The 26700-nt window shown below is 37.9% G+C and overlaps 1 protein-coding gene across 1 annotated transcript; it reads left to right on the top strand.

The window, feature by feature from the left end:
- Window positions 1-1064: 1064 nt before the first annotated feature.
- Window positions 1065-26448, top strand: LOC128218728 (kyphoscoliosis peptidase-like). The gene is made up of 8 exons (XM_052926416.1): window positions 1065-1258; window positions 4181-4841; window positions 6000-6118; window positions 6363-6492; window positions 7012-7251; window positions 8275-8390; window positions 23781-23891; window positions 24707-26448. The coding sequence occupies exons 2-8, from the start codon at window positions 4224-4226 to the stop codon at window positions 26025-26027; spliced, it is 2655 nt and encodes an 884-aa protein (XP_052782376.1). The 5' UTR covers window positions 1065-1258; window positions 4181-4223; the 3' UTR covers window positions 26028-26448.
- The last annotated feature ends 252 nt before the right edge of the window (window positions 26449-26700 follow it).

Genomic DNA, 26700 nt, shown 5'->3' with positions numbered 1-26700 from the left:
GTCACATTTGAGATCTTTGGTAAAAAGAGCCTTGTTTTGTTTTGTTTGTTTGTGCTGAAACTTGCGTAAAATGTTCACCATGAGAAGCTGACGTGTCACATGCAATGAAAAAAACATATCAGTTCGCCATCGTACATCGTAAAAAATATCATTTAATTTAATAGCCTATCACAGACAGAACTGTTTCATAAATTCTATTTTTTTCCATTGTTGGCGTTTCGCCGACAAAGATCTAGATTTTATTCGTTTTATTTTCCCAAACCTTCTGATTGCCCAAATTTAAAACATCGTTTTTGTCGCTATGCGGCTATTGAAAATAGCGCATACAAACTAAATATTGTTTTCCGCCTTCTTTCATTCCTGCAATCCCTTTTTTCTTCATTCCCTGCTTTTTCCACCTTCATTTTCCCTTCTGTCTTCATTTAATCTTTTTTCTTTCTTCTTTGAAGCTTTCATTCTTGTTTCATTTTACCTTCGATTTTTCAGTCCGCCCGTTTTCTGATCAAAACTTTATTAATTAGTTCGCCTTCCCACCTTATCTTCACTATTTTTTGCACTACTGTCATTCCTTACTTTTTATCTTCCTTAGTCTTTCTTTCCTTTATGCGAGCTGAGCTCTCGGCGAATGGATACACCACATTTTTGCGCGTAAATGCGCGAAGTGGCGGAGCGAAAATTCGCCAAGATTTTCAATCCGTCTGCTTTTCCCTTCTTTATGTTTTCTCAATCCCCACTAGCTGATCCAGCGGGATAGGATGTCATACGATATTTGCAGTCTGTTTTGTAGGGCTTATGGAGTAGAGTTGGACGTACAAGAAATACAAGAATAGGCAAAAATCTTTATTTTAATTCGGGTATATGATATCAAGAAACATATTAAAATAGTATAAGCTCAGTGGTACTTTCCTATATACCTTCCCTTTAACGGGTCTATATCGAAGAAGGGAGACAATTTGGACTGTACATTTCTTAAATTTCAACATTTGTCTCCCTTGTAATCATATGGATCGTTTGATCAAGCGCGACGCGTAGCTTTGCATGGACCGTGACAGTATTAAGAAGGATATTGACAAAACATTAGATAAAAATAGAAAACTGGTTTTAAACACGTCTAAAATAGACAGAAACTGTACACAAACATGTCATTATTATGAAAAGAATACTTGGGACAATTCTGTCATAATTAAAGTTTATAATTGGGACATTTCACGAATGCTTTTGAGGACAGAATCACGAATACTGATTGTCATCTTTACAGGTAAGTTTTTTTGATAATAATCAATTAATTAAAAGAGGAAGATATATGACAACGATGGGTTGGATGATAGCTTGCATTTATATTAAACGCATACTAATAGTTACAGAAATAAAACATTATATGCCAGCATTACTCGGATGCGCCTGGTAATGATGGTATGTTTATTATCTAACGTGATATTAACAGATTAAGCAATTAAAGGTTAAGATATTTATTTGTGTGTAATAATAATGAGACTGTGCTCCTAGATATACATGTATGGTATATGAATTAATATATTTAGTAACATGGTTCGAACATTTAATTACTGATCGTTGATTGATGTTCATATAATGAACCAGGATCGTACTGTGATATGCATTTAACAAGAGCATGTTCTTAAATAGTATACACATGTATATCTTTTAAGGATTTTAAAAATAATATATATATATATTTTTTTAAATAATAATAATATTTTCAAAAATAATGATAGAAATAATAGTAATAATAACAACAAACTACTACTGCTACTGCTACTGCTACTGCTGCCGCTGCCGCTGCCGCAGCCGCTACCGCTACCACTACCACTACCACTACTACTACTACTACTACTACTACTACTACTACTACTACTACTACTACGCTGCTGCTGCTGCTACTACTACTATACTACTACCACTACTACTAATATTAATCTTTTGACAACATATCAATCGTACGAGTCGTATTGCGACGGTTGGTTGACGATACTTAATCTTTGATCGAACTTAAAGTAATGTTTCATGCATGGAAGAGCACCGTGGTTGTTAAATGTAGCGATTTGATCGGGTTGCAATCAATTATAAAACCTTTATTTGTCCTAGCTATCGACAGTCTCGACATTGAGAACTGAGTATTGTTGCATGGAATGACTACAAAGTAAATTTACTTAAAATCTTGAAACATTACTGAGCCATAACAAAACTCTATATATAATTAAGAATGGTTATAGACGATTGCATGGAATATATTTTGCAGCCTAAATATAATAGATCTTTCATAAAACTTGACAAAAAACTAGTCCAATTTCAAAACAAATAAAAAAAATCCATTGACGCCAATTATGCACATACTGGGCCGATTGTTAAGAGCTTTTAAAAAGTTAACAACAATATTAACGTACGCGTTGTTAACTTGTACATATGATATATTTGATGATGTGCTCACCTGCATAAATATAAAAAGATAAAGCTGAGACGTTAACGTTAACAACAATGACGTTAACAACGCTGTGATCTTTAACAAAGTTCTGACCAATCCGCCCGTTGACGTTAACAACGCTGTGATCTTTAACAAAGTTCTGACCAATCCGCCCATTGACGTTAACAACGCTGTTAACTTTAACACATTTCTGACCAATCCGCCCATTGACGTTAACAACGCTGTTAACGTTAACACAGTTCTGACCAATCCGCCCATTGACGTTAACAACGCTGTTAACTTTAACACAATTCTGACCAATCCGCCCATTGACGTTAACAACGCTGTTAACTTTAACATAGTTCTGACCAATCCGCCCATTGACGTTAACAACGCTGTTAACTTTAACACAGTTCTAACCAATCCGCCCATTGACGTTAACAACGCTGTTAACTTTAACACAGTTCTGAACAATCCGCCCATTGCAAACTTAGATATATAATCTAGCCATTAATGGTCATTTTCAAAGCTAGGATGTCATCATCGATTAGCTGCAGTTTTCCATATACCGGATTTCACATGTGTGGTCCTAGGAGTTGTTTTGTTCAGAATCGACCAGTCGCCAGATGTCTATCAAATAATCAGTTGACCAGTAATAGGATTATATTTTGTATATAAATACAAGCACATGGTTGCATCATACAATGAATTAACTGGTAAACAGTAAACAAATGATATCGACATGTCGCAATAATTGCTTTGGTAACTAGTCCATTATTTAACTTGTGAATGGTAAACTTTTCTTACGTAATCAATAGTTTGTTTTTGTTAAAGCTTTTTTACCAACAAAGAAATTCCATTGGGCCCCCATTAAGTGTGCCACAATTACGGGCAGGAAATTTATGCCTCTGAAGGTGGAAATCGTGCATACATGTACATTGAACACTCTTAGTGCGATTTGCCTTTAATGATAATAACATAGCGGAGGAAACAAATAGTATCGGCATTCAATACTTGTTCCAGATACTAACAACTTCAAAAATTCTCTAAGGTTTGCTTTACATCATATATCCAAGTATCTGTATGGTATGGAGGTTTGAGGAAATCTCGCTAAAATCAGTGGAAAAATGTCTAGCCCTAAGTTATGTTCTGTTTTCCACATGACTTGATATTTATTGAAGAATGCTTTGAAAAGTACGCTAAAATTATGATATAAATTGTCGAAAAGAAGCATTTTTCTAAAGATATATTTATGATATGCGATGATCTTTGCTCAAGCATTCGACCATCCGATATATCTAGAGTCAATTACGTTTTTCCCGCCCATGCGTTCATTTGATACCCGTATTAAGAAATATTTCACTGCCCTAAAAAGCGCATAATATAGGTTAATTCAAACGAGAACGATTTTTTGTAAAGGCACTCGTTCATGTTTTGTAAAATGCGCTTTTTATGACTAAATAAAGTTTGGCAAATTGATAGGATTTTTAAAAATACAATACTGACGGCTGGAACCATTCAATAAATGTTGATATATGCTCAAATATTGTCTTTAAAGTCCACGACTTTGGATAGCGTTAGTACCAATTTCCATTCATACAAGATGAGCAATGAGGTTTTATATTTTTTTGGCTAAGTCTGGTATGGTCTATTTTAGATATATTTGGTACTAGTGCATACAGCTTTTTGTAAAACCTCATATCGAAACATTTTCGCTTGAGTACTCAGCCACTTATTATTAGAATATTATGTTCATTTCAGTAAAGTGATGTTGTGATAATCCGGTCAATATTTCAACTCTAAAATGGGATGTCCTCAGTCAAAGTCATCGAATATTTCCGGCGACCCAAATGACGCCAACGACGTCAGAAATAGGACGGCTGGAAAGGACAGCGTACAACCGAAAGCCACCAATGCCGCGGAGATACCAAGAAAGACGCCACATGAGTATAATGACGACCCTATGGTAAAAGGTCGTAGTGATGATACTAAACCGCCATCACCTCTGACGTCAACAAACGAAAATAATAAAAAGACAGCGTCACAGCCAGACGCAAATGCAAAGGTTGTTTCTGCGGACGAAAATCAAAATAATAATAAAAAACAAAAGGACGCAAAACAAAATGATATAGATCCAAATTTATCCGTTTCATCTGCAAAGAAAACTCCATCTTCAAAGAAAACTTTTGGGCAAAGTGAAACTAAAACTGCCTTAGAAAAAGAAAACATAGAAAAGATGAAAGACGAAAAAGAGGATAGCGATCAAACGTTTTCCAGCGTATTTGTAGTGGACGATGACGCCGCAGCAGACAGTCCAACGTCAAGTCGAAGAGGAGGGCTGAATGGCGTCACAGATGACGTCGTAGACGTTAATGATGTTAATATCGGCCAGCAGGTGTCAGAAATTACACTGGATACTAGGGTGAGCGGTTTTAAATCGTCAAGACAAAACATAATAGAGTATTTGACTCATGTTCGAGTATAATTACGGTTTCAACTTATCATGACAGTACGGTTGGTAGTCAAAGTAGGAATGACGTTGACTAAAGACGTCACATATATATTGCATTAGCATGGCCCTCTTTATATCTAATTGGAAAACATGTAGAGTTGATATTTGTTAGATTTCGATGTAATCAAAGTAAGCAGTCATCGAAACTAGACATTTTGGATGGAAAATTCTAAATTTCTATATTACTGCTTGGCATATCAGTGTTTAAAAAGTAATGTCATAAACAATCCAGAATATGAACAAGTCCAGTTGGCATTTTAAAATAGCAGGGCTTGCGGGCTAATGCTGTATTCAATCAATGGGTTAGATATAAAATTATTTCGCCCATTGATTATAGAAAACAATATTTTTTCTAGTCTTCACGATTTAAAATTTAATTTTGATCTACTTGACATTCGGTTTCTTTTATGCTAACATGTTCTAAGAAAACTGTCAACTTAATGGACGTTAATTTGACGCTCGCGTGATTAACAAATGTTGGCGGTTATTTAAAAAATATCAAACCGGCATACTGAACGTTTCGTTACTTTTATAAATCAAAAATGTCTTAATATTTAAGAGAGAAGATTTCAAGATATTTCATCGAAAAGCATTCAAGTAGATATGTCCATTTTGAAAACAATTACATATATTAACACGACATGCTTTTTTTCTTGGCATCTTTTCAACGATTTTAATTTGTAAGTTGAAGGCGACGTCAGGAAACCTTAAAGCCTTGTTGAAAAAGTGACGTCATATCGGTACACGTCACGTAGCGTTAAATGGCTCTGTTTACTGAGCATCATCTGAATCCAAGCTGGAGGCGACCGGAAGTTGGACGTCAACGAACAGCGACGTCGCTGTAAATAAAAACGGCGTCAATAAACATGTATTCAGATTGACATCGTATGGTTTGCTGACCACTATATTTTACGTGCAGATTCTTGTTAACCTAGATGATGGCGAAAATTGGATGTTAACCAAGGAACTGTGACGCCGCTGTATAAATAGCCACGTGAGACGGATAGACGTCACGTATACAGTGTAATATAGCATTGTTTGATGTAAATATGTTTCGTGTAACTCAAGATGAAGGCGACCGGCGCAGAAACGTCAGGGAATGATGACACCGCCGTGGAAATAGTGACGCCAGAGGGATACACGTACAGGGAGAAGAAGAGCCCGTGGGTCGGGAATTCCCCCGTCAGGTGAGCAAGTATTACAATTTCAAGAATCAATCAAATCAAATTTACAATGTATTGCCATATTATTATCTACAACGGCGTCTAATTAATATCCTATCCGATGTTTACATGTAATATACAAGTTCATCCTAAAAACTGTCTCCTCTAATGGCCCGCCCATACGTCTATGAGGTCAGTAGGACCTGTCCGAGGGGACCCCGGAGCCCATGCAACTTTATCGCTAATTATTTTTCTTTGTTTTCTTCAGACACGTAAGTGGGGGTGAGATCATGTATGGTCTGCCCGAGGGGGTCCCGGAACCCGCCCCGCCCAAGACCCGGAAGTCGGAGCTAGTCACGCCAACTACATTTACCCTTGCAGACAGACTGGTGGATGAGGTGGGCTATTGAGATAACATTTAAAGAATGTTCTTATTCTCTATTAAATTAATAACAATGTTAAACTGTTGTAGCTAGGGATCTTGTATTAGCCAAATAGGTATAAAACGAAGGCAAATAGTAATGCATATATATATGTTACCGTTTTCCTTTTTAATTACATTAAGATTATATGTGTCAAAATGTTTTTGTTTATTTTCTAACTGGTTTTGATACAAGTTTTCAGCACCCATCCGCCCTCTTCGCCCCCACCCCCGCCTCCCCTTGTCTCCATTCTATCCCACCGCGCATCACTCAACCCATATTGTTTTTATTTTTGGTGTTTTTTTTTTAATATACCAGACACCAAACACCGCATCATCCACCCTCCGCCTCCCCCGCCGCCTCTCATATTCCCATAACTCGACCTATATATTTGTTTTAATACTACAGACACCGATCAACGCATCATCCACCCTCTTTCCCCGCCTCCCCTATAACACACACCACTCGACCCATATTTTTTATTTAATATTACAGACACCAAACGACGCATTTGAGTCCGTCTCAAAGTTGGCCGGATACTTGACGGGCACTCAAAAGAAAAGCGAGCTTCTACAGGATCTTGACGACGCCGCATCCGCACGCGCCGCCGCCGACGCTGTTGTTGGTAATGGTGATAAAAACATGCCTCCACCGAAACCGACACAGAGCAAGAAGAAAGACATTGTAACAGACGTCGGAGTGCAATTTAAACATATTGACGAAAACGCTAAAAATGTAAGTCGCAATTCGTGAAATTATTGAATAAAAACAAGTTCCCGATAAAAACAACCGTGCATTAACATAAATATATTTGAAGAAGTATTCGTTTTAATATTTTTAAACAAAATAATCATACTAATACTAATATTTTTAGAAAATATTTCAATTGAAAGCTAAACTATATCAATTTGAAGAAGTGAAGGAAATAATACAATGACAAGGCCATGCTTATTGCATAGTCGGGCTACGTACAGTTCCTAAATTATATCATTCCTACTGTTATATGTAATGAATTGTCATTTTAGATATCAAGTTTATCCATTTATAAACAAAATCAGAATATTTTTAATAAACAAAACATCACCTGAAACCTATTTTAATGAGTATTGATAAATCAGGTCCTATGGTCCGTAAATTAAATAAAAACTGTAGCCCACGTGTTTGGGGACAAATTATTACATTTTAATGTGGCCCAAGTTTGTAATAACGGTATAAGACATATGTTTTTTTTTGCATCTTGATGGTTATTTTTTCTTTATTCAGTTTATACAAATATTTGTTGATAAAAAAATGTTTTATCGAACATATTTTATTTACACAATTTAGTTTGATTTTACAATCCTCCTGTGGGTTGGTCCTGACCATTATACTCGTGTGATCCTCCATACCAATTCCAAACTACGCGACCTCAATAAAAAAATGAACCAATATAGTTACGTTTGATTTAATAACAGTAAAAGGATTTTTATGTCTACTTGCCCTTACTATTTTTAATAGTGTTAGCGGTTATTTTTGATATTTATGTATGGAACAAACTTCAAATTATTTATCTGCTCTTGGCGTTGTCGGCAAACTGCAAACTTCTTCAACGATGGACTTTACACCCGAAGGAAATTAAAATATTAATTAAAATAACACCTGGCTTCCATTTGTAGCCAGTTCACTAACTCCGATGAAATAGCTGTAGAGTTGCGCCCCTTGAGAGACTGAGACAAACCGGTGTCAACCATTACCCTCTTTAATTTCAATATTCCCTAGACCCCAGAATCATGTCGCCTGGCTGTGGACCGTCTGGCGGCGCACCTGGCATCACCGGCCGGAAATGACGTAGACAAAGTGCGCGCGTTCTATTTCTGGATTTGCCACAATATCAGGTGAGTTTTCGGAATCTCTCTCCGTCATCGTCGGCAACCCCGGAACAAATCGGAGCACCTCGGCCATTTCCCTTGGAAAACAACCTCGGATGTATATGGATTGTTTACTATGCCAGAATTCTTTACATTTAACTACGCTGCAAGTAGATCGCGTAGTGATTTTAATATAAAACCAATTAAGTACTTGACTTTTGGAAATCGTATTTATATATTCAATAATACACGTTACTGTCAATAAAGTACACGTTAAAACATTACAATTTTCAATTGATGTACCGGAATACATCCGAGGTTGTTTTCGATATTAAATGGCCGAGTTGTTCCGAATGTATGATTTCGCAAAACATCTTTACGTCCCTCGGTATAATGCGGCTTGAACTAAGCGCAGTATTTAGGTGTTTGGATAAATTGTTCAATTTTCTGCTTTTATAGAGTTTTGAGTCTTTTTAAAGAAACTTGCTTTAAGGGTAATCTTGATAAAAAAGATAAGCTCAAAAATCGACTTTCAGCTTGGATTAAGGTTAATCATATTATATTGTTATTGTTTCCAGCTTTAAGTAACTAATTTGGCTGAATGAAATACGATACTTAGGCATGTTAAGAGATTTGGAGAAATTGGGGCCCGTGGGTATCCGACCATCCTCTTAAATTTTAATATGATTATGAATGTATAGAGCGTCTTTATCTAAAGCTTATCTAAAGATTTTATGATTATAGAAATAACGTTTGAAAAATATCACATAGACAAACTAATCATTTTTATGATAGTGTTTATACTATGCAATAAAAGTACTAAAGGTGCGGCAGCGGGCGGTTGGCAAGGTAGCACTGTCCTTAGTTTTGTTGTCATCTAGGAAGAGGAATCACGTGACTTCAAAGGGGTTCACACATGAGTCAACACGGGTCACAACCGATGTAAACAAACACGTCAATTGCGACCGAGGATTGCATCATTAGAATACAAGCAAATCTAAAATAGTCCACACGTGTAGAAGCAGAAAACAGTATTTTATAGGCTCAGAAATATTTTCATATCTCTTCGGTCAAAAGTTTATTTAGAAATTAACGTCACTAACTTGTTCGTTTACATCGGTTGTGACCCGTGCAACTGACCCGTGTGAGAACCCCGTTTAAGTCACATGATTCCTAACCCTGTCGATTGAAATGTTAGCATGGTTTGGAGATTATTTTCAGAGCTTATGAAATACCTAGGGTATGATAGGGAACTGAGGTTCAATCGTTATAAGGAATGTTTTTATGCCCGAATTATTCCAACACCCAGTATTGGAAGGAGTTGATTTGAAATGGTAAAATATAGATAATTGGATATGTAAATTTGGTTAAATATTGACAAGCAAACTCCGGGTCTGGTCAAATGATCAAGCTGGTAATCGAACTTTAATCGAGATATAATCATAATTCCCAATTATCACTGTTATTTAGATGAAAACTGTCAGAGAGCGGACAATGCATACCCCGGTACGTTGAAATTGAAGGAAAATTACTTACGCGTTTGGTACGTGTTTAAATCTCTAAGCAGGCGTATCCATCCTAAATTTACATTTAGTATAGGAATACTTAATACTTTAAACAAAAACGCCGGTAAATTCAGACAAGGTGCCGTATGTGATGTTAATTAAGCATATAAGTGATAAATTTGAAAATCTTCGTTGAATTCAAAGAAAACTTACAATATTGTTTCGCAAAAACATGAAAAGAGCAAGAAAAAGGTCCAAGTAAAAACTGCAAATGAATAAATTTGATGAAAACAGAAGGTATCTAAAGTATTTGTTTTTGAAAATTCCATTTGCTTCATTAAGCTGATTTCTTTTAGAAACTTTATGAAAAAGGCCCTAGTGGTATGCTTGTGGTGTCTCAAACTACGTATTAAAGCTTCACTCTCACAGATTGACCATTTTTACAACTTTTTTTTATTTTTTTGTCTTGGAGAGAGCAAATTTTTGCGTAAATATCTGCACACCAATGATAAAAGATTGCTGACAAAACATCAAAACGTAGATTTTCGTATTTCCGTTCGAAGAAAAATGCATAAAACATCATTTTTTAAATATGAAAAGTCTGCGGTCTGATTTTTTGTCAACAGTCTTATAATACTGGTTTCCATGGATTTTCGCAAAAAATAGGCTCGTTCTAAGATAAAAAAGAAATAAAAAAGTTGTCAAGACGACGTTCAATCTGTGAGAGTGCAGCTTTAAGAAAACTAAGATGGACAGTTTGGTATTTATCATGATAGACTGAGGCGTTTTTCACATTTTCATGCAACTGACATTGTTTGCCTAAACGATCGACGAAATCGTTGAAAGGTTAAGGATGCAGTTAATTGCGCGAGGATTTTAGTAAATATATGGATGTCATTTTCGACTACAATAATGTAATTGCACAACATGAGGTGAATTATATGTTTCCAAACAGTGTTCATACCCCCTGAAAATCTCCTCAAATACCGCCATTTTTATACGTTCACTTACCGACATCACAATGGCAGGGGCGGATCCAGAAATTGGTGTTAGAGGGGGCGCGATTTGGGGCCGCAACTTTGAACATGCGCATCCTCCCAAGGAACCGAAATATGTGATTTATATGTTAGGTATGAGGGCTGGGGTCCACCATCTTTAACTGGTGCAATTTTGTGTATGTTATTTATTTTTATCTCTCTGATATTGACATTAAAATACTTGGATATAAAACACGCCGACACAAAGTGATCAAAACAGCCATGCCCCGATGGCTCGCACTCGCTTGGCTCGAATTCCTCGTTGGCTCGAACTAGCTTGGCTCGAATTCCTCGTTGGCTCAAACTGCATGTAAAGGACCGATTTCTTTAAACTGAAGGTAAAAAATTCCGCTTTGCTTGAATTTTTTGAGGCTCGAGGTATTTTGATGGTCGGTTGTAGTTCGAGCCAACGGGGTTCGACTGTATGCATACATATACTTCATCTTCTAATAAATAAACTCCATTTTTCCATCACTTTTACAAAGTTCTAATCAATCGGCCCATGGTGATATTGTAACTGGTTTCTGCCATCTACCGGCTCCTGTCTCTGATAAATGTGCAGATACAAATGTACTGTAATTATTGCCACAAATACAACTCTTTATAATTTTAACCACATGTAATATTGAGTTTTCTTATGCTTTAATTTAACTGTAAACTGTAAAATAATACAAGAATATTGAGTTGAGTTGAGTTAAGAGTTGAGATATCAAAGCATCTCTATATAAGCATAGTTATGCACGAGTCACTAGACATTATTCTACATGAATGTATTGAACGGATTCGGTGGATCGTTTGAACTTCTCTGTATTCAAGCAAACTAAAAGCACAGGGTGGTATTCATTCAAATATATGGATCATACAAGAATAGCGCATGAAGACTCAAATTTACATAAATAGTATGCAGTAGTGGATCTAGGGGGTGGGGCGCACCCGGCGTGCATCCACCAATCGTCTAAGAATTTTTACCATTTGGGCGAAAACAATACGCCGAAAATTCACCATTTTATACTAGAAATTGTTAAGATTTTCCGGGGCGAGAACCCCAATACCCTCTACAATCATTTGAAACAAAAAGAGTCGGCTCTGATGGAGGGTTGCAAGTCAAAAGGTTACGCCCCTAAGTTACGCCCCTTCTAACGTCAACACCTGGATCCGCCCCCTTCTTGCCCGTTGACTAGTATTATCGCCCGGCTAATGCCGACTTACTGGTTAAGTAAAGCAAAAATAAACAATACTTATTAATTATCACCGAATGTAAATTCCAATTAGCCAAAGTCACAATATCTGTTCTAATTTTCAAAATTATATGACGCTCAATCGGATTATTTTCAGACACTGTACCACTGATTAATGTATGACAAGATTAAATAGCATTAATTAATATAATTGATACTACAAAACACCGCGCGGATAATCATCGCGGTAACTCTATTATAATGTGCTTATGACGTAATTGACGTCAAACTTGAGTCGAACATCTTTTATGTAATTGGCTGTAGAGCCATCGATAAACTATAAATACAGTCCAAAGATAAAAGGTCGTTATTGTCCTACCAATAAGAATGCCCTTGTACGGGTATTCATGCTTCTGACAAATATTCTGAAATTTGAACGAAGGCAAAACACAACGGGATATTTTTTTGTAAACAAATTGAACTTCCGGTATTCGGTCATATTGAACTGTTTGTATGTGGACACATTGAGCTGTCGGTGTGAGGACACATTGAACTGTTGGTGTGTGGACACATTGAACTGTCGGTATGTGGACACATTGAACTGTCGGTATTTGTTCATATTGAAACAAATTGAACTGCCTGTATGTGAACAAATTGAACTGTCGGTATGTGAACAAATTGAACTGTCGGTATGTGAACACATTGAACTTTCGGTGTGTGGACACATTGAACTGTCGGTATGTGAACAAATTGAACTTTCGGTATGTGGACACATTGAACTGTCGGTATGTGAACAAATTGAACTTTCGGTTTGTGGACACATTGAACTGCCGGTATGTGAACAAATTGAACTTGCGGTATGTGAACAAATTGAACTGTCGGTATATGAACACATTGAACTTTTGGTATGTGGACACATTGACCTGTCGGTATGTGAACAAATTGAACTGCCGGTTTGTGAACAAATTGAACTTCCGGTTTGTGGACGAATCAAGTTGTCGGTATGTGTATTTCATCTTAGACAAAACACGATGATTCCTTTTGAAGTAAAGATATGGTTTGGATCAGCCTTCGGTACGACGTGTTTAATAAACGCTGTTGCATTGTATGTAATGATCAGAACCAAGAAAACTCCAAGACTCAACCGCTTTCTCTCTTCTGGATTGATGGTGTTTCACATTCTCTCAAACTGTTGTCTCATAGGAGCAAACGCTTTCCCGGGAACAAACGCTGAAGATGTATTGATACGAATTGGCCGGACATGCGTGTTATTAAATTTTATTACAGTTGCAATGATGGGACTAGAACGGATGCTTGTTTTCACTTCAAGTAGGTTATATATGAAGTATGTAATCTATAGTCGCTCAAGAAACGCTGTTGCTGTATTCTGGGTCATATATGCGGCATTATCTTTGAGCTTCAAACTTATAATTTGTCCAAATGGTACTGGAGGGTTTTCACAGAAGTGTCCAAGTTACATGAAAATAGAACCAGCTCTTGTAATCGGAATATCTGTTTTGATTTTCATTATAACATACATAAAGATTTTCTTTATTTTACGCACTTCTATTAATAATCCTTCTGAAAGGACACATTTGTGGAAAGACATGATTCAAAAAGGCACAGGCTTGTCATTCGCATTTGTGATCACTTCATTAGTTCCTCTCGTTTTGATGATAGTGGGCGTTTCTATTGAAACTTTGTCTGGTGACGATCTGTACTTACTGTTTAATATTATGGAACTATTTGCCTCTGTTGTGGATCCATTCCTTTATATATTTTGGTTCAAAGAGTGCCGAATGGAACTCCTGAAGATCGCTTCTAAAGCCTTTCCGAGACTGGAGAGTCGGGTTGAAGCAATGCGAATTGACGTCTTCAATATTGTGGTAGTGGAAAGGAGAGGCGACCAGAGTAATGCGAATTGACGTCTTCAATATTGTGGTAGTGGAAAGGGTAGGTGACCAAAGTAATGCGAATTGACGTCTTTAATATTGTGGTAGTGGAAAGGGTAGGCGACCAAAGTAATGCGAATTGACGTCTTCAATATTGTGGTAGTGGAAAGGGTAGGTGACCAAAGTAATGCGAATTGACGTCTTCAATATTGTGGTAGAGGAAAGGGTAGGCGACCAGAGTAATGCGAATTGACGTCTTTAATATTGTGGTAGCGGAAAGGGTAGGCGACCAGAGTAATGCGAATTGACGTCTTTAATATTGTGGTAGCGGAAAGGGTAGGCGACCAAAGTAATGCGAATTGACGTCTTTAATATTGTTGTAGAGGAAAGGGTAGGCGACCAGAGTAATGCGAATTGAAGTCTTTAATATTGTGGTAGAGGAAAGGGTAGGCGACCAAAGTTAAGCGAATTGACGTCTTTAATATTGTGGTAGCGGAAATGGGAGGCGACCTGTCTCAGTAATGCGAATTGACGTCTTCAATATTGTGGTAGTGGAAAAGAGAGGTGACCAGAGTAATGCGATTTGACGTCTTTAATAATGAGGTAGTGGAAAGGGTAGGCGACCAGTCTCGGTAATGCGTGTTGACGCCTTTAATATTGTGATAGCAGAAATGGGAGGCGACCAGTCGCAGTAATGCGAATTGACGTCTTTAATATTGTGGTAGTGGAAAGGGTAGGCGACCAGTCTCGGTAATGCGAGTTGACGCCTTTAATATTGGGATAGCGGAAATGGGAGGCGACCAGTCGCAGTAATGCGAATTGACGTCTTTAATATTGTGGTAGTGGAAAGGGTAGGCGACCAGTCTCGGTAATGCGAGTTGACGCCTTTAATATTGGGATAGCGGAAATGGGAGGCGACCAGTCGCAGTAATGCGAAATGACGTCTTTAATATTGTGGTAGTAGAAAGGAGAGGCGACCAGTCTCAGTAATGCGAAATGACGCCTTTAATATTGTGGTTGCGGAAAGGAGAGGCGACAAGTCTCAGTAATGCAAAATGACGCCTTTAATATTGTTGTAGCGGAAAGGGGAGGCGACAAGTCTCAGAAATGCGAAATGACGCCTTTATTAAATTGCGTGGTAGCGGAAAGGGGATGCAGCCTCGATAATGCATCGAAATAGTAGTACATGTATATATAAAAGAACAAAAATAAATTCGTTTATAAAGTGCACAGTTTTCCGACGCATTGCAGGAGAGGTGTTTTCGTATAGAGAGTAAACCTTTTGTCACATAACTTTAGCAATGAAATATTGTTACTAAGCCAGGTCCTAGTATCACAACAATCATAAGTCATTTCTTTATATGTATCTCAAAACCACATTCATTCATATATAATGCCGATAAAAGTCTGCTGACATGTTTAATTCAAAGAACTTCGTTTATGATAACAAGACAGCATGAATAAGACTGTTGAAATAACAACACGCTTCACTCAATACTTCAAAGATTCATGTAGATAAATGAAACTTAATATAAAGTGAGCTCTTCTGAAACACCCACTAGGTTTTGGATAAGATCAATTTACAGAACAATAAATTTGAAAGCAATTTTGTCTCAATAATTTTAGTTCAGAATGGTGCGCAGTGATTTCACTTGGAATATAATAAGCTGTAGATAGTTAGGGGTTTGTAGGAACAAAGGTGAAGGTCACTACTTGTGCTTGGAATGTGCCACAGCTAAAATCAGATATTTAAAATAAAAATCTAGTTTCGTCGCATTGCGGTGTTACTAACTGCTGTTCAATTTTGATCTGTTTCTGAAATAATTTTTCATTATTTTTTCCACCAAGCAAAAGATTTCATCAAATGTTTAACCAGGTTATATCTCGAACTATAGATAAGCTAGAAATAGCCAGCTGTATATCCCCACGCACCCTGGAGTTGTGGCCAAGGGCATTTCTGTTATTGTTCAATTGAAACTGTTGGTCTCTATGGAAGGGCGAGTTAACGCTCTTCTTATTTTATGCATGCATTTGGAAATAACAATTATACCTCAACTAACATACTGACTAACACATGTATATATATTTCAAGGATTGCTGACAGGTATATCCCTTAGAAACTATATTTGATGTTCTCTTTATATGTTAAACCATAGACTTGACAACTTCCGAAACGTTCACACCCGATCCTGTCATTGGAAGGCATCACGACAATTGAAAACACTTTTTATTTAATTATTTTTCCGTACTTGTATATCGCCGAAGATCGGGCGACTCGGTGCATTTTGCCAATAATCTTCTGGTATCTTAACCTTTAGCCAACAACCAGGCGAATTTTGCGATTTCTTAACCAATCATTGACAGGTTTGGGAACAAAAGTCGCGGCTTTTGTCGATTTCTATGTGCTTGCTTAAATTCACTTAGTTTTTGTAACGCATAAAACAAAACCAAAGCTTTGAATGCTCTCTCCAGCTTGTCTAGTTCGCATAAACCCATGTTTTAATTGTGAGACTCAGTATGGTGTCGGTAACCAATGGCGAGCGGGTTACCTTCACTTAACTGTTTACGCTCTTGAAAAGTTCATATCCGTTTTTGACCAAAAATTGAATGGGTCGAGAAAGGTCATCTGGCGTAGGTGTCCACCTCTCATCCAGGGAGGTCGAAGTAAGAACCCCACGAGATGCACGTTCTCATGGTCTTTAAAACATCCCCTCGTACTGGTTGCACTCCAGATGAGAGAGTACCCCCCGGTGTACTTGAATATCGTACTTGTTGTCAAAATCTAGCAACATTGGATAAATTACTAACTTTAATTATACCCAACCTTTAACATGGCAAGGTTTTAGGATCATTCAAAGTCCGCCTGTCCGTACATCGTTTAAAATTGGTCTATTAACACTTGGCCCAATCTTGATAAGTTTGGTCAGAATGTTCGTCTCTGTATAAGCTGCAATGAGGTTGATATAGGACGACGTGGGTTAAACCAAGGTTACTAGGTGAATGAAAAGAAAAGCAATCTGTTGACAACATATTTTAATTCAATTTTCATGACATTTGGTAAAAATATTTGTCGTGATTAAATTGAGGTGAAATTGGACAATGGGCCATGCCGTGATAAATAATAGGACTGTATATTAATGTTGTTTATACCGCACTTTCTATCCGACCTTCATTAACACAGGCAATACGTGTGTCTTAATTATAAGTCAGGTTTGAAAATAGGTCATGTCGGTGCAAAATGTAGGTAGCTAGCTCATTTGATTGACAAACTTTGTTTTACTCGAAATGCCACATTTTATGCACTAAGTTAATGAAACTTTGTGACAATATTTGTATTAATGATATATAAGTAAATTTTGATTTTGGGTCATTTCGGGTAATACGCCAGTCACTATGTTAACTTCCAAAAACCTTGGTACGTATAAGATTCTAGAGGTTACATGTTATGCTCAAGGTTGATAAAACTTGGCCAGAATGTTTGTCTTGGTGCTAGATTTGAATGTGTATTATGTCCGGTCAGAATGTAGGTTACTGTGGCAAATTCGGTTAAGGAAAATAGAGCACCCGGCATCATAATTTATACTTAAGGATTCAAGTTCGATTGTTTAGACAGCCTTTATATGAATCCTTCTCGAGTCCGTCGAGAAACCAGTACTTTGGCTAATGGAACGTTCATATAGTGGGGATCGTACCCACGACCACTTGGGTGAGAGTCGTACAAATATACCACAATATTGTCCTTAAACGACCACTTGGGTGAGAGTCGTATCGATATACCACAATATTGTCCTTAAACGACCACTTGGGTGAGAGTCGTACAGATATACCACAATACTGTCCTTAAACGACCACTTGGGCGAGTGTCGTACAGATATACCACAATACTGTCCTTAAACGACCACTTGGGTGAGAGTCGTACAAATATACCACAATATTGTCCTTAAACGACCACTTGGGTGAGAGTCGTGTCGTACAGATATACCACAATATTGTCATTAAACGATCACTTGGGCGAGTGTCGTACAGATATACCACAATATTGTCATTAAACGACCACTTGGGTGAGAGTCGTACAAATATACCACAATATTGTCCTTAAACGACCACTTGGGCGAGTGTCGTACAGATATACAACAATATTGTCCTTAAACGACCACTTGGGCGAGTGTCGTACAGATATACCACAATATTGTCCTTAAACGACCACTTGGGTGAGAGTCGTACAGATATACCACAATATTGTCCTTAAACGACCACTTGGGTGAGAGCAATATAATTATTGTCCTTAAACGACCACTTGGGCGAGTGTCGTACAGATATACCACAATATTGTCCTTAAACGACCACTTGGGTGAGAGCAATATAATTATTGTCCTTAAACGACCACTTGGGTGAGAGTCGTACAGATATACCACATTATTGTCCTTAAACGACCACTTGGGTGAGAGTCGTACAGATATACCACATTATTGTCCTTAAACGACCACTTGGGCGAGTGTCGTACTGATATACCACATTATTGTCCTTAAACGACCACTTGGGTGAGAGCAATATAATTATTGTCCTTAAACGACCACTTGGGTGAGAGTCGTACAGATATACCACAATATTGTCCTTAAACGACCACTTGGGCGAGTGTCGTACTGATATACCACAATATTGTCCTTAAACGACCACTTGGGCGAGTGTCGTACAGATATACCACATTATTGTCCTTAAACGACCACTTGGGCGAGTGTCGTACAGATATACAACAATATTGTCCTTAAACGACCACTTGGGCGAGTGTCGTACAGATATACAACAATATTGTCCTTAAACGACCACTTGGGCGAGTGTCGTACAGATATACAACAATATTGTCCTTAAACGACCACTTGGGCGAGTGTCGTACAGATATACCACATTATTGTCCTTAAACGACCACTTGGGCGAGTGTCGTACAGATATACCACATTATTGTCCTTAAACGACCACTTGGGCGAGTGTCGTACAGATATACAACAATATTGTCCTTAAACGGCCACTTGGGCGAGTGTCGTACAGATATACAACAATATTGTCCTTAAACGGCCACTTGGGCGAGTGTCGTACAGATATACCACAATATTGTCCTTAAACGGCCACTTGGGCGAGTGTCGTACAGATATACCACAATATTGTCCTTAAACGGCCACTTGGGCGAGTGTCGTACAGATATACAACAATATTGTCCTTAAACGACCACTTGGGCGAGTGTCGTACAGATATACCACAATATTGTCCTTAAACGACCACTTGGGCGAGTGTCGTACAGATATACAACAATATTGTCCTTAAACGACCACTTGGGCGAGAGTCGTACAGATATACCACATTATTGTCCTTAAACGACCACTTGGGCGAGTGTCGTACAGATATACCACATTATTGTCCTTAAACGACCACTTGGGCGAGTGTCGTACAGATATACCACATTATTGTCCTTAAACGACCACTTGGGCGAGTGTCGTACAGATATACCACATTATTGTCCTTAAACGACCACTTGGGCGAGTGTCGTACAGATATACCACATTATTGTCCTTAAACGACCACTTGGGCGAGTGTCGTACAGATATACCACAATATTGTCCTTATACGACCACTTGGGCGAGTGTCGTACTGATATACAACAATATTGTCCTTAAACGACCACTTGGGCGAGTGTCGTACTGATATACCACAATATAATTATTGTCCTTAAACGACCACTTGGGCGAGTGTCGTACAGATATACAACAATATTATCCTTAAACGACCACTTGGGCGAGTGTCGTACAGATATACACCAATATTGTCCTTAAACGACCACTTGGGCGAGTGTCGTACTGATATACCACAATATAATTATTGTCCTTAAACGACCACTTGGGTGAGAGTCGTACAGATAAACCACATTATTGTCCTTAAACGACCACTTGGGCGAGTGTCGTACTGATATACCACAATATAATTATTGTCCTTAAACGACCACTTGGGCGAGTGTCGTACTGATATACAACAATATAATTATTGTCCTTAAACGACCACTTGGGTGAGAGTCGTACAGATATACCACATTATTGTCCTTAAACGACCACTTGGGTGAGAGTCGTACAGATATACAACAGTATTGTCCTTAAACGACCACTTGGGCGAGAGTCGTACAGATATACCATATTATTGTCCTTAAACGACCACTTGGGCGAGTGTCGTACTGATATACCACAATATCGTCCTTAAACGACCACTTGGGCGAGTGTCGTACAGATACTAGTATACAACAATATTGTCCTTAAACGACCACTTGGGCGAGTGTCGTACAGATATACAACAATAGTGTCCTTAAACGACCAATTGGGTCACTTGGGTGAGTGTCGTACAGATATACCACAATACTGTCCTTAAATGACCAATTGAGTGAGTGTCGTACAGATATACCACCATATTGTCCTTAAACGATCACTTGGGTCACTTGGGTGAGTGTCGTACAGATATACCACAATACTGTCCTTAAATGACCAATTGAGTGAGTGTCGTAAAAATATACCACAATATAATTATTGTCCTTAAACGACCACTTAGGTGAGAGTCGTACAGATATACAACAGTATTGTCCTTAAACGACCACTTAGGTGAGAGTCGTACAGATATACAACAGTATTGTCCTTAAACGACCACTTGGGCGAGTGTCGTACAGATATACCACAATATTGTCCTTAAACGACCACTTGGGCGAGTGTCGTACAGATATACAACAGTATTGTCCTTAAACGACCACTTGGGTGAGAGTCGTACAGATATACCACAATATTGTCCTTAAACGACCACTTGGGCGAGTGTCGTACAAATATACCACAATACTGTCCTTAAACGACCACTTGGGTGAGAGTCGTACAGATATACCACAATATTGTCCTTAAACGACCACTTGGGTGAGAGTCGTACAAATATACCACAATACTGTCCTTAAACGACCACTTGGGCGAGTGTCGTACAGATATACAACAGTATTGTCCTTAAACGACCACTTGGGTGAGAGTCGTACAGATATACCACAATATTGTCCTTAACCGACCACTTGGGTAAGAGTCGTACAGATATACCACAATTTTGTCCTTAACCGACCACTTGGGTGAGACTCGTACAGACATACAACAATATTGTCCTTAACCGACCACTTGGGTAAGAGTCGTACAGATATACAACAATATTGTCCTTAAACGACCTCTTTGGTGAGAGTCGTACAGATTTACCAAATATCGTCCTTCAACGACCACTTGGGTAAGATTCGTACAGATATACCACAATATCGTCCTTAAACGACCACTTTGGTGAGAGTCGTACAGATATACCACAATATTGTCCTTAACCGACCACTTGGGTAAGAGTCGTACAGATATACCACAATATTGTCCTTAACCGACCACTTGGGTAAGAGTCGTACAGATATACCACAATATTGTCCTTAACCGACCACTTGGGTAAGAGTCGTACAGATATACCACACTATTGTCCTTAAACGACCACTTGGGCGAGTGTCGTACAGATATACCACAATATTGTCCTTAACCGACCACTTGGGTAAGAGTCGTACAGATATACCACAATATTGTCCTTAACCGACCACTTGGGTAAGAGTCGTACAGATATACCACAATATTGTCCTTAAACGACCACTTTGGTGAGAGTCGTACAGATATACCACAATATCGTCCTTCAACGACCACCTGGGTGAGACTCGTACAGATATACAACAATATTGTCTTTCAACGACCATGGTTGTGACTTTTGACCAATTTCCATTTGTTCGAAGTTAGAGCAATGGGGGCAATTGTAGTCTAACCTGTGTTATCTGGTAAGATACACCAACGCAACTGACATGGTTGGTTACACGAGATGGTTATAGCAGAATTTATATTGAAATGGTAAGAAATAAGGGATGCATTTTGGACAATTTTGGCATTCTTGCTTAACAGGACTCCGTCGAAACGCATGCTGAATTGATATCGTTTATGTCTTTGACTGCAATGTCATTTTGTTCTGAATGCTTTGAAACTGTTATATGAAGTTGTTCGACTTTGTCTAACACCGTTCGGCCGAAATGTGTTTTGCACTGTTAATATGTCATATATACAAGCATGCATTTTGTTAGTTTATCATGTTGATAGGAAACATGGGATGAGTTATTATATTTCGCCGTAGAATGTATAAGATTGATTTTGACCTAGATTTACGACCCTCTAGCAAAATACGGAATTCCGAAATACGATGAATTTTTGATAACCCATCGGAACCCCTTGGCATATACGAAAATCTGTAAAAGTCATAATGTTTATTCGCATAATCCCGTCATTCGGTGTTTTTTGTCTGTTTTGTTATCAGTTTATTTCTTTTTGAATATACCGCAAATATACATGGTCGCATGTTTTTTTAAATATTTCTTGGTTAGATTCTATGTATAGTTTGTATCAGTTTAATAGGATGGACATAAAACCATGGCATTATATTATTTAGTGATGGTCGAAAAGCCAATGCACATATTGCCTGGCAACAATTTTTTTATTCATATAAAATAGATTAACCAAACGTCAACAGTCGTGTAAATTTTCAATAGTTTTGCATGCTTTTTGACATGTTTTCAAGTTCACATCACTGTTTTGAGTTCGTGTTGAACTGTCTAAAATTAACTCTGCTTTCAGGTTTCATATAATTGCTATAATGTATTAATGAGTTTACCAGTATCGCAAGTACTAATTATAAAACAATGCTAAAATCCTTTTTTGTATCGGAATTATTATTTAATTATGCAGTTTGTTACATTTTAAAGAATTTAGTGCAGAAATATTTTTGAAATGTATGTCCCTAACTCTTCTTGTTATTGTCTACAGGTGCCCTTATGCTAAAATTTACGGTACCCAGTGTACAATTCCAGTCGAAACTCGCTTAGTCGAAATCTGTTATCTCGATATTATGGTTATGTCGAACTTCTTTCGAATTTGTCGACTTAGTTGTATGCACCTTTTATATTCCGGTTATATCGAATATTCGTTATCTCGAAGTATTTCCCGATCCCGACGACTTCGACATATCGAGATTTGACTGCAAACTATAGTACAAACAAGCTTTTTTGGTCTTAGAAGCTCCCATAATAAAATTTTGTCATCTGGCCATGGTTACCAACAGTCTCCAGTCTGTGTTCAGTCACAGATGGCCAAACTGAAAATCATTATTTTATTTTAACTTTACTTCTGGATAATATTGATGATGAAATTCGCTAAATTTTATAACCATTTCAAATTATACAAACATTTACATTTATTTTTGTAAAACGGATGAAATAAAGATGATCCTTTGTGATTTAATAAAAGTGCTCTTCAAAGCTGAGTCTAGACTGCGACCTGAAACTGAAATTGAAACTCGTAATCATGAGCACGGGACGCTTAAGAATGTTTTTTATCTTCTGTGACAGAAATCAGTCAACTAACCACGTTAAGATGCTGCAAAGTAAAATGATTTACAAAGAACAGAGCAAAGTTTTATTCGTTTATAACTGTTTATACAATGTACACAATGAAATAGATCAACAATGGCCTTTGATCATTGAAGAATTTGTTTTTTCAATGATCGGAAGCTTATTGGGCTGATTTTAGTGGAAAAAGATACCCCAAAATACCCCCACCGACGAATTCAATATATCTAGGCTATGCAACCAAAATGTAAAATTCCAATGGAATTATTATGAAGTTTAATTAAATATTGCTTGTTATTTTAAACTCTTAAAATGTACACACTGCCTTTTCAGCTACATGTATGACAAAGATAAAACGTTATCAGATCGGCTACGTTATGACGCCACGTCGACGTTACGTCAAGGAGAAGGCAGCTACGTCAACCTTATGACGGCTCTGTGCAAGTAAATACGTCTCCTTTGAAAACCAACGTTTCGTAACGTTCTCTTTTCTTTTTAGCTATTGTGTGTATTTTATTCAAGTGAGCGTATTGTTTAAGGATTGTTGCCAATGAATTTTAACACATGTAATGAACAACACTTAGAGTGACATTCGTATTTATAATAGATACATACACTTGTTTAACAAACTTAAGTTTTGAGTCATAAACCTTTAACTACTTACTAAAAATGCGTTTATGGAAAATATTAACTACTGATAACAAGATTGTAACTGTGTACTTTATAGCTAAAAACGCACAAATATTAAATGGCTGGTGAGTCCGAAAAGATTTACAGTGACCAACTATCGTCTCATAAGGTAGAAATACCGTGTTTTCAGCACCTTTCTTTAAAATTAAACACGGTATCCTTCATAAGAACCATTACTTTCGATATTTTATCATCCTTTTTGGTAAAATAGAATAATTGTATTAATTGTGGTATATCTTCTTTGGGAGTAAGAGTGCATCTTTAAGTGTACATAAACGGATATTTAAATAGAGAAGTGATCATAAATGACGGATACAAACACCTATGTCTTTTTCATAAGACGTAATTCATGATTTGTTTGCATGTAGAAATGTTTCTTTTCCAATATTGATTTAAAGAAAACTTTTTTTCCACCAAAAGTATGTAAATAATCAAAAAAGTTCAAAATATTAAATTCATATGTGAACATTTGTTGAAAAGTAATTGTCGTTGTCAAAAAAATAAGATTTATCTGATATCTATTACTAAGATGCTTTATGAATACGATTGCTTCTGTCTTTATTTCGTAGGGAGGTTGGAATACCAGCCGTGACGATACCCGGATGTTCCAAGGGCCTACGTCATCAACCGGATAAGGAGTTCAAAATGGAAGAGCGGAACCACAGTTGGAATGCCGTGCACGTGGAGGGAGAGTGGCGCTTCATCGACTGCACGTGGGGGTCGGGGTTCGTCGACGTCAATGGAAAATTTCAACGTCAATTCGACGAGTTTTGGTTTATGACGGACCCGGAGATTTTTTGCTACGACCACTTTCCAGCGCACCCAATATGGCAACTGCTCGAGCGTCCAATTGATATTGATGAATTTAACAAGAAGCCTAGTCTGACGGAAAAGTCACGGGAACTAGGATTTCAGCTGATTTCCCACAGGGAGCCGATTGTTACGTTCGATAAAGAAGTAGCTATTACGTTCTCTACGGAAACGTATCCGCTCTCAAACATCACGGCCGATCTACGCAATGAGGATAGAAACGAGGTCAATCAGTATAGGTGTATGAGGCGGATTGACGAAAAGACGTTTGAAGTTCGCGTCGTGCCGCCAGTTATTGGGGAATATACGCTTGTCTTGTTCGGTAAAGCGAAAGACTATCGCCATGCAAAATTCCGGAAGTTGGTTGAGTACACACTTAGGTGCGAATCTGTGGTGCCGTCAAAGATAACATTCCCTGATCACAAGAAAGCTTGGGGCCCTGAGCCAAGCTATGCTGAGTTAGGATTTGCAGATTCCATACAATCGATGTCAGTGTTTAGATGTGATGAAGCGGAAATGACGATAAAACTCGAGCAGACGAAATCTGCCACGGTTATGGCAGAGCTGAAAGCTGCCAGTGACATCAAAACTGAACTTTCTGGGTACACAGTGATGACTGCGCAAGAAAATGCCAAAACTGTTCATATCCGGTTCCCGTCGGCTGGATTTTATCGTTTGGACGTTTACGCCGAAGGCAAGTCTGAGAAATACGAATATGCGGCTCTGTTTTTATTAGAATGCACTGCTGACCAGACGACAAAGAAATTTCCTAAATATAACGCTGACGCACTATCAAAACACGTGTGTGAACTAATTGAGCCGGTAAATTACGAAATCCCAGCAGATTCTAAAGTTACATTCAAAATTAGGTCACGTAATTCCAAAAACGTTATGATTGGCCTACCGACCGAAGAATCGTACGGACCTCGCATGAAAGGCTTGGGTGAACTTAAGAAGACCGGTGACGTATTTTCCGGTCAGGTGACCACACCAAAGGCAGGAGAGGCCGTGTATATATCCGGTACCGCAGCACCACCTAATGTTTTCTGGAGCCGCCTGTATGAATATATCACGGTGTAGCGGTAGCCATTTTGACAAAATAGCTTCTGATATTAAATGTATCAGTATGCTATACCCGATAAACGCACACCCTTAGCTTTGACAAGTGATTCCGGTAAATCTGTTGCCGCTTCCTATGCGCGAGGTGCCCGTCTAGCAGGCGTTACTTGTTACACGATATAAAACCGTGTTTAACCAAGTTTATGTCAGTTTTCGACAATTTCTTTTTTTTCGATATTTTATCATACGTGAGACAGCCCCTTTAATATATGCGCATTTTGTCGTTTCATTGATAACAAAAGTGCAGCAATTAGGTCACGTGTTTAAAGCTTGTCACGCCGTATGAACAACGTGCACAATATTTAATTTTAATTAAAAGTGTTTGCCATATGGATATATGTATATACACTGATACTGTATGATGAATAAAAAATCGGTTCTATCCTATTTTATATTTTTTTTACAACGTTTGCTTAACAAGTGATAATAACATTATATTTATTACTTTTGTTGGCACGATGTTGCTCGAGAGTGTGATCTTGTGATGTTTGGGAACCGGAGTACCCGGAGAGAACCCACTTGTCCGGCTTGTTGACCACATATCAAACTGACATGAATTGAACCCTGGTCGCCTAGCTAAGAAGTGATAGCGCTTACCACTGCGCTAAGCGGACACCATCTTATTCAAACATGA

This window comes from Mya arenaria, chromosome 15 (assembly GCF_026914265.1).
Source record: "Mya arenaria isolate MELC-2E11 chromosome 15, ASM2691426v1".
Taxonomy (NCBI): domain Eukaryota; kingdom Metazoa; phylum Mollusca; class Bivalvia; order Myida; family Myidae; genus Mya; species Mya arenaria.
The sequence above is the reverse complement of the archived record's forward strand: the minus strand, read 5'-3'. Positions and strand labels throughout refer to the sequence as shown.